The sequence below is a fragment of the Meles meles genome, chromosome 3 (assembly GCF_922984935.1).
Source record: "Meles meles chromosome 3, mMelMel3.1 paternal haplotype, whole genome shotgun sequence".
NCBI classification, from domain to species: domain Eukaryota; kingdom Metazoa; phylum Chordata; class Mammalia; order Carnivora; family Mustelidae; genus Meles; species Meles meles.
This window is the reverse complement of record NC_060068.1, coordinates 107425225-107435070: the sequence shown is the minus strand read 5'-3', so window position 1 is coordinate 107435070 and position 9846 is coordinate 107425225. Positions and strand designations below refer to the sequence as shown.

The 9846-nt window shown below is 39.6% G+C and overlaps 1 protein-coding gene across 1 annotated transcript; it reads right to left on the bottom strand.

Annotated features, from left to right (window-relative positions):
• Positions 1-286: 286 nt before the first annotated feature.
• LOC123938460 (bromodomain-containing protein 8-like) lies at positions 287-8797 on the bottom strand. The gene is made up of 7 exons (XM_045999840.1): positions 8472-8797; positions 7186-7449; positions 6433-6584; positions 3303-3392; positions 3137-3205; positions 1363-1540; positions 287-624 (listed from the first exon to the last, which is right to left on the bottom strand). Exons 1-7 carry the CDS (start codon positions 8772-8774, stop codon positions 574-576), a joined length of 1107 nt encoding a protein of 368 aa, XP_045855796.1. The 5' UTR covers positions 8775-8797; the 3' UTR covers positions 287-573.
• Between the last annotated feature and the right edge of the window lie 1049 nt (positions 8798-9846).

Genomic DNA, 9846 nt, shown 5'->3' with positions numbered 1-9846 from the left:
TCTTCAAGCACTAGACATTTTTCAACATTTTCCTCATCTTATTTTACCCTCCTAGCCATTTAAAGGACGCTTCAATTATATCTTTATTAGTAATGAGACAAATTGTAGACACTCTCCCCTCATCCCCCACCATCCCATTTCAGACAGCATATATAAGAAACCCACGTCAAATACCTTACGGTCATTTCACCAGATGTTGTTCCCTTTATTCCCAGATTCTGTAATCATTAAAAAAGCAATCTTCAACTTGTGAAATAATATTTATTTATAGAGCAGTTATAAGAGGCTTAATTTAGTTACATCTAAATCAAGCCTTCGGAACAAAGAAGTGAGCAACATTTACCGCATAACCCCAGATCTCAGCTTTCCCCGTTTTATATTATGTGCACAGACACCTTTGACTCCTTGGTTGTGAGTTAACACATTTTCTTACTAGAAAAGCAACAGAAAACTGGTAAACAAGTATTGGGATCTTCTCTGAGTCTCAGTAAGAGGTCCCAAATCCAGAAAAGGTCAGGACAGCAGCTCCTGGTTATCCAGATGTTTTCCATCATCCACATAGCTGGCTGGTTCTCATTCCAAACTATTTAAGTCTCTTCTTTTGTCTAACCAAATACTCAGCACCTACAGAGTCAAGGCAGATAGCAAGCTATGAATCTTAAAAACTATAGAGATTTGAACGCAATTTTCTTTTTCCGCAATGAGGTTTAACTATGCTTTTTTTTCCTTTTAAATATGGTCCTTCCCAGAAAAGAAACTCCAAAATGTCATCTTCTGCCTACCATGTCTGACCCCTGTAGATGGGACAGTGTGAACATACATTAATATCAACAGGTATAGCTTTGGTCTGCATGTTTAGCCCTCTGACTTGATGCCCTGGAAAAAGGAGCTCCAGTTACTTATCTATCCCCATCTCTGAGACTTCCTCTGCTGTCTATCTTCCTATACTAGTTTACTTCACTATCTATGAAAGCTGGTCCTACGGAGGCTTAGAGTTTTCCAAAGCAGTAGGTACAATGTCAATACCTCAGGGCCTTTAACCACGTCTAAACATAAACTCTGAGGGCGCCTGGGTGGCTCAGGCCACCTCTGCCTTTGGCTCAGGTCATGATCTCAGGGTCCTGGGATCGAGCCCCACATTGGGTTCTCTGCTCAGCAGGGAGCCTGCTTCCCCCTCTCTCGCCTGCCTCTCTGCCTACTTGTGATCTCTGTCAAATAAATAAATAAAATCTTTGAACAAACAAACAAAACATAAACTCTGAGAACACAAGGTTACCTTAACATTGCTCTTATTCTCACACTTTCTGAAATCAGATTCCAGAGGTTGTACTCCTTTTTCTTACAGCTCACTACATACAGTACCTGAATCTGCTCTAAGACTTCTCGCTGCATCTCCACAGCCATATGGTACACATGATGATCAGAGTCATTGTACATCACAGCATTCTGGAACATCAGCATCAGGTCCCGCTGGAACTGAGCCATGGTGCGAATCCGTCCCTTAGACAGATTCCTTTTCAGGCTAGTTAGGTCCATAGGTCTGCAGATGGCCAAGAGAAACCAAAGGAAATCAAAACTTTTATGTGGGACCTAACATGCTCTCTTAGAGAACCAGCTCTTAATTCCCATCAAATAATAAAGTAGCAACAGCAGTTAACATTTGACTTTTTACAACAGGCCAAGTGCTTACCTTGCCAAGTACAAGGTACTTTGTATATTAATTCACTTGACCCTCTCAGTAAACTTATAAAAGCGAGGTACCTTATTATCACCAACTGGCAGAGGGGAACCAATGCTAAAGAAGTTAAGTACTTGCTCAAAGTCACACAGCTTGGATTCCAATTTAGAGGCAGCCTGACTCCAGAGGCCACAAGCTCTGGAGGCCAGAGGCCACTATACTCTACCCCTGTAGGAGGGGTACTGGCCTCACATACCAAAGTTGTAAGGAGCCCCATGATTAGTCTGTCACAGAGGAGTCACTGACTATTCAACGTGTAGTCCTATACTAGTTGTTTAATCTGCTGCTCTTACTATATAATCAAAAGCTAAGAATTTTTTTCTTCTTTTGTGGAAAAGAGTGTGAATCAAGTGAATGTTTAGATAAATAACTAATGAGACATGGAGAGCTGGTATATAAGGGAAGACATAACTGTGTAGAAAGAGGACTGAACTAGGAGGTTAAGAATCTAGGGTTTAATTCTAGCTTTGCTATTCACTGTTGATCACCCCAAGTCATGAGCACCTCTGAGCCTTACTTTCCTCACATACAGAATGAAGGAGTCTGTCTCCAAAGGTGCTTTCCTGATCTTTTATACTCTATTAAAACACTGGTTTATGACAGCATTTTAATGAATTATGCTACAAAAATCCAAAATAGTGCTATCAATGTTTATAATAGCCATTTGTATTACCATCTTTGCCTTAGCATACTTATAACGGCTTGATGAATATAGTGTTCTTTTTAAAGCTTTGGTCCAAAAGAAAGTACCAAAAGCTATCAAAGGCTATGGAAGATTACAATGAATGGATGTTACTTAAAAATCAGTACTAAAAAAGAAAAAAGCCTATTATTATCCTTTTGTTCCCTGCATTCTTTCTCAAATGAAGACCAAGCTTACCATCACTTTACAAACTTGTTCAGATATAAAATATATCTTGAGTTTGTAAGTAATCTAAATGAAATAAAGAAATGAGGGCACCTAGCTGACTCAATTGGTGGAACATGTGACTCTTGATCTTGGGGTTGTGAATTTGAGCCTTATGTTAGGTGTAGAGATTACCTAAAAATAAAATCAAAAAAAGGAAGGAAAGAATGAAGGAAGGAAGAAAGAAAGAAAAAGAAAGAAAGAAGAAAGGTGGATGGATCAGAAATAAAGTTTGAAAAGACAGATATAAAAGCAACCAACTGTTTTTGACCCCTTTTCCACTGACCTTTTTTTTTTTTTAAATACTTTATTTATTTGACAGAGAGAAATCACAACTAGACAGAGAGGCAGGCAGAAAGAGAGGAGGAAGCAGGCTCCCTGCGGAGCAGAGAGCCCGATGCGGGGCTCAGTCCCAGGACCCTGGGATCATGACCTGAGCCAAAGGCAGAGGCTTTAACACACTGAGCCACCCAGGTGCCCCTTCCACTGACCTTTTCACCACATCCTTGTATCCTGGGGCCTGCCTTTCTGACACAGGCTTCAGAAAAGGACTGCTGAACCTGTTAAGGGAAAAACTCTGAGAGAATGAAGAAACTCTGGAAAGTCATTCAAATGAGAAGAATGACTGTGAAGGCCAAGAGTGGCTTGGAGACCTACCTGTGACTGGCAATCATCTTCCAGACTGGCAGGAGAGTCTTCTTAAATAACAAGTGATCCTGAACAGGGTCACTCTGGCCTATATCAGACCTATGCGATAAAACAGAAAAGAAACAGTAACTTCACATATGGTATTCTGTCTCTCCCAGGTAGGTAAAGAGATCTCCTCATTATATAGTGCTTCTACTTAATATGGGAAGGAACTAACACCAGAAATTAAAACATATTTAATCCTTCCATAAGAGAACCCAAACACTACAAATATTCTCTTACTGGTCACTATTACCTAATAAAATAGTTAATTTCTCCTATCAATCTACAGTTGCTTCTGTCTTTTGGACTCTTGCTGATTTGCTCTTCAGCACTTGTGACTCTAAAAAACTGGTGTATGAAAGTAGTCTTTGTTCACTGATGCTCCCCAAGTGTGTGGCACATAGTAAGTGCTCACATATTTCATAGTATTAAGTATTTCAAAAATGAATCTGGTCCTATGCTTATGCAGAAACATGCCACAGTAATAAGTATTTCTTCTACATTTCCTGAGAAGGAAATACTTGGTTACACATCTTAGGGAAGTCTCTTATGTTTCATCTGAATGCTATACAATTTACATATTTCTCCTTTTCACTAAGAAAATACCTAAAAAAAATTCATTTTTCCTCATGGCCCTTCCTTCTCTGGGCTAAATGCTCTAGTTATTTTTTCTTCCAGGTGCTACTGTCCAATGTTTTATTTCATCTTATAATCTTCCCAGTTGACAAGTTTTCTCTTTATTCCAAAGTTGAACATTATGTTATACTTCCCACTTAATATATTGCATTAATCTCTCAAAATGGGTTCTTCTTACACCTAAAGTTTCACACCCTCTTTTTGTTTTATATACCATACGGTGTATGTCCATTCGAGCACAGCTCACATCTCATTTTATCTTTCTCCAAGTTGAACAATTCCAAACAACTATCCAGTTTCAGGATATAGTATCTCATCTGCATCTAAATTATATACACAAAAATCAACTGTCCTTAAATCCAGAACCCTATCAGAACAAGGCATTTAAAGACCAAAACAAACCTCTTCCTTCTTTTCTGGTCAGTTGACCAGAATGAATAACAGTTCCTTGGTACCAGGGCATTTTTGTTCATATACCCACACGAACGGTATTAAGTTTCCATTATGTGAAAGGTACTGCCTTAGGTTTTGTAACCTCATAATTGATCACCTTTGCAATATTTTAAGAAATAATCCCTAGCTTACCTTTATTTCCACCTACTTGGAAATGCATGCCAGGCAACAAGTAAAAACATGGGAACGGAAAGCACCTGCAGGCTTAGAGTGGTGCTCCACAGGTTCTACTTCTATTTTTTCCTGAGAGTTAGTACCAACTAAGGGAACCAAGAAAAGAGAAGCCTGGAGAACGTCTATCTTTTAAAGTAGTTTTAAGCTTGCCTGATTATAAGACTAAATCTCAGCTTTCTATTTCCCTTAAGTCATCTGGCTAAGGAGACTCAATTACTGTTATCTATTGCTTTCTAATAAATATTCCATGTTTATCCTAAATCCTAAAAAAAGAGCGTGGATTTTGCCATTCAAGGTACTAAAATGTCATGAGATAAAATGTCCCAGATTAGAGATTTCCCGTTTTCTGGAAAGTCATCATATATGCCCTCTGTTTATACTTACACAGGGTGCTACAGAAAAGCAAAGGAAGCAATTCTTCAACAACGTAGGTATTAAGCTGTGTTCTACTTGCATAACAGAATTTTGAAATCTGCTACTTAAAAAACAACACTTTATGCTATCTTCTCTCGGTATATAGATACAAGACCAGGCCCAGAAAAGGAACTATTTATTACCATAACAAAAACAACTTTTTTTTTTTCTGATTTAAAAAGAAATTCCTGGGCACCTGGGTGGCTCAGTGGGTTAAGCCTCTGCCTTCGGCTCAGGTCGTGATCTCAGGGTCCTGGGATCGAGTCCCACATCAGGCTCTCTGCTTGGCAGGGAACCTGCTTCCTCCTCTCTCTCTGCCTGCCTCTCTGCCTACTTGAGATCTCTCTCTGTCAAATAAATAAATAAAATCTTTAAAAAAAATTCCCTTTACTAAAAAAAAAAAAATTAAGTTTCCACAGTGTACTCTTTAGCTTCATAATTATTTATAAGACAGTTATACAAACAATTTCCCAGGATCTGTGAAAAAGAAACAAAGTAGGGGCGCCTGGGTGGCTCAGTGGGTTAAGCCGCTGCCTTCGGCTCAGGTCATGGTCTCAGGGTCCTGGGATCGAGCCCCACATCGGGCTCTCTGCTCGGTGGGAAGTCTGCTTTCCACTCTCTCTCTGCCTACTTGTCATCTTTCTCTCTCTGTCAAATAAATAAATAAAATCTTTTAAAAAAAAAAAAAGAAACAAAGGAGATCAATACTTCAAAATAATTTTTAATTACAAGTTACAAGGAGTTGTTTTTCAAAGTATTTTTCAAAGAAGTACAGTTTCAGTATTAGACTTGAGGGACAATCTGAATGGCAATGTTTCCTGAGTAAATACAGTAATTGAAGAGAAAGTTTATTGAGGCATCTGGGTGGCACAGTCGGTTAAGCGTCCAACTCTTGGTTTTGGCTCTGGTCCTGATCTCAGGATTGGGAATGTGAGACCAGGCCCCACATCAGGCTCTGTGCTGAGCGCAGTCTGCTAAGGTTTCTCTCTCCCTCTCCCTTTGACCCTCCCTGCCTCACGCATACGCATGTTCTCTCTCTCTCGAATAAATAAATCTTTTAAAAAAAAATAGAGAAAGGTTATTTATGAAAGAGATTCTCAATGTCGATGAAACATTTTTTTAAAAAGTAGGCTCTTTGCCCAATATGGGGCTCATACTTACAACCCCAAGATCAAGAGTCACACACTCTACTGACTGAGTCAGCCAGATGCCTGAAACAGATTTGTTTCATAAGAGGAAAACATAGACTTCTAGTTATACAATAAAGTTATATTTAGTTCTATTCCTAGTGTTCTCCAAATTTTAATTTCTTTTTATTAATTTACAAAAGTAATCCATGTTCATGGTAATGAATTCAAGTAGGCATAAACAGAAGTAAAAGTGTGAATCTTAACAATCTTGGATAAAAATCCATACTTACAACTTTGAAGAGGTAGCGCGGCTGAAAAGGATATCCACCAGAGGAGTCTCCTGAATGCTGAAGCCATCATCACACTCACCTGAAGAGGGCTGGTCTTCCACCTCTGACACATACCCTTCACCCTGGTCCTCCTCTTTGGAGTCTTCCTGAACCTCCCAGGGGAATGCGAAGAAACAAAGAGATCTTTAGAAAGAAATTTACTATCTGCAAGGTAATTTTATTTGCATGGGGTAAATGAAGGCTGACTTTAAGGTGGAAAGGGTCAATTACATAAAGCTATACAAGAGATTGGAGAAAGATGACTTAACCAGACCTTAGTCAATGAATTCTTGTTAACAATTTGGCCAGAGAACTGATTCTGTATCCCAAGAAAAAATAAAAGACCAATATACTAATTTCTAGGTGGATGTTGTATCCTTTTAAAACTGTCAGTATGACTTGTGTCCCTGGAGTTGCTGGTCTAATATTCAACATAATGACATTCTAAAGTGTTATCGATTGCTCACTGTGAACCAGGCACTAAGCAAAGTGTTTTACATGAAATGTCTCACTTCAACTTCACAGCAAACCTTAGGTAGCGAGAGCACCACTATTCCATTTACAGTGAAAAAACATTTACAGTTAAGGGTGCTGAAACCTGGATTTGCCCCCAGGAACCCAAACTTTCTGGGGTTAGCCTACATGCAGTAACTATGTGTTCTGCCTCCCTGGGTAGAGGACCAATCAGCCAGCTGGTTTAAGTTACTCACTCACCTCTTCACTCTCCGTGGTTAGTCGCTGAATTACACAAATATCTGAGGGTGCTGAAGCCACCTCTGGCCTTCCATTTTCTCCCAGTGACTTCTCAAATACCAAGGGGTCTACCCTTGCTGAAGGCTGTTCAGGCTCTCTGCATGACTCTTCTTTCTCAATAACTTCCATTTCCCTTCCCTTTTGTTGTCTGGTACCAGATGAAAGACAGCAACCTTCACTTGATTCTTTGCTGCTAATGCACAATGGCTCCATTAAATAAGCTACCTGCAATCATAGCATACATAGGAACACCACTGGAAACCATTATCTATATATCAATAACGTTACATGATTACATTGCCACTAAGACTCAGTTTGAAATGCAAACAGATTAATTCATTCATTCCATCAATTAAAATTTATAAAAAAGGGGTTCCTGGGTAGTTCATTGGATTGGGTGTCTGCCTTTGGCTCAGGTCATGTTCCCAGGGTCCTGAGATTGAGCCCCACATCAGGCTCCCTGTTTAGTGGGGAGCCTGCTTCTCCCTCTCCGACACACCCCCAGCTTGTGCTCTCTCTTAAATAAATAAAATCTTCCAAAAAAAAAAAAAGATGTATAAAATAACTCAGATTCCCAGTCACTGAACTGGTTGCTTGGAACCTAATAGTAAACAAGATAGATATATTTCTTGCCTCTTCAAAGAGCTTGTGCTCTAATTTTTCATGTCAAGTGTTAACTCTGATCAATTGGGAGTGGCAGTCGAGAAAACTGTTGAAAATTTTTCCTCCACAGACTTTGCAGAAAGAAGTAGCAACACATAATATGGATTTGTCTTGACCTAGGTTCTCCTGAATGTGTGAAGTTGCCACATAAATATAAACTATCCAATTCAGTTTATCTCTGGCCTTCAACCCTAAACCAGGGTAATAAGGACACTGTAAAATATTGCCTTGAAGTCGTAATGTTATAACCTTCCAAGAGTTCAGGTGTCACCTCCCATGACTCTGAAAAATGAATTGCAACAGAAATTCATAAGGCATAAGTCCTGCATACCGAAATTCCACTTCCTATGACCTTGGGCTCCTTATGACTGGGATCTTAGAACATTTGGTCAAAAAGTACATATTCAGCACATATTGTGTATTAGCACGAAATCCTAGAGACATAATAATTAACTTAGTTCCTGCCACTGTGGAGCTTGCATTTTAGTAAACAATATTAAGAGTGGTAGAAATGTATGTATGGGCAAGCATTCTCTTAGAAAGTTGAGACTCTCCCAACTTTGGAAATAATGGTTCCCCATTACCTCAGACAGAAAGTGGAGGAGATTCTGATGGCTGACTTCCTCTGCCTCTTCCTGAGATTCCTCACTGCCTCCGTCCCCCATAAGCAGCTCACTAGGTTCTCTCCCTGGGCTGCTTTCCTCTAGTTCCTCAGCCCCTGGCTCCTCAGTTTCTCTCCAGCTGCCCACATCAAGATCCAGACTGGAATCCCATGAGCTGAAGAGGGACCTGCAGTCGTTGCTCAGCTCAGAGTCATTGGGATAGTCTTGCTCCGAATCGAACCAAACCCACTCACGCCCCATCTGTAAATACACAGAAAAATGCATTAAATTCACTCATACTGCTATTTCTAAGGCATTTTCATCACCAATCTTCAGTACAAAGTTGAAGGATCAGAAACTTCTTTCTACTCACCATTACAAAGAATAAAAGCTAACTGAAGGGAGACATCAGGAGATGAAATGTTTGTCATTAGGAATAAAAAGAAAAAGCCTCATGTCAAACAGTCTAACAGAGGTATTACCCAGTAATTTTTTCTTGGGTTTCCTCATACTCCAAAAGAAAGGAGTAGGAGCATAGCTAGTTGAACAGAATTCCTCTATCCCCAATCACCCCTACACTCAACTGGAAGACAATACATTTGAGGGACAAGAGATATTCTGCTAAGTGTATAGACATTTTTAATCAATCATTGAATCCTCAAAACATACTTTAAAATCATCTGTGGCATTCTTCCAGTCATAGCCAACTCACTTCTCAGAATGAGTACAGTATCAAGTTTTAAAAGTATCTTCCCGTCCTCTCATTACTCTGTACTATCCTGGTTTTCTTACCCCTTTCTCTTCTCCCTTTTTAAGAAGGCTCCACAACCAGCATGCAGCTCAGTGTGGGACTCAAACTCATGACCCTGAGGTCAAGACCTGAGCTGACATCAAGAATCAGACTCAACTGACTGAGCCACCCCGGCACCCCTCCCTCCTCTCTTTAACCAGTTGCAGGAAATCCTCCTTTTATGTTCTAGTCTGGCCTCTGCTTCCTTATTAATACTTAAAATAATCTCTGCATTTTGAGGTTTCAACTTTGATCTCTACTCAAATAGCTCCTGTATCTCCACCTTTACTTCTTATGTGCATTCTGGTCTCATTTTTCCATGTATGCCAAGGTGCCATACCATCTGCTTTAACATTTCTAACTAAAATCACTCTCTTCCTGAGTATCTCCAAAATCATTTTCTTTCCCAAACTCCGTTTTCCCTCTTATCACTATTTTCCTAATCCTCTTTACTTCTCTTATATTCAGTCAACAAGCCCACTTACGAATTTCCATCTATGGTAACTTTTCTCAATGCCCATCCTCTGTTCTAAATAAATGCCAAAACCTGCTGGTCAGTTTCTTGAG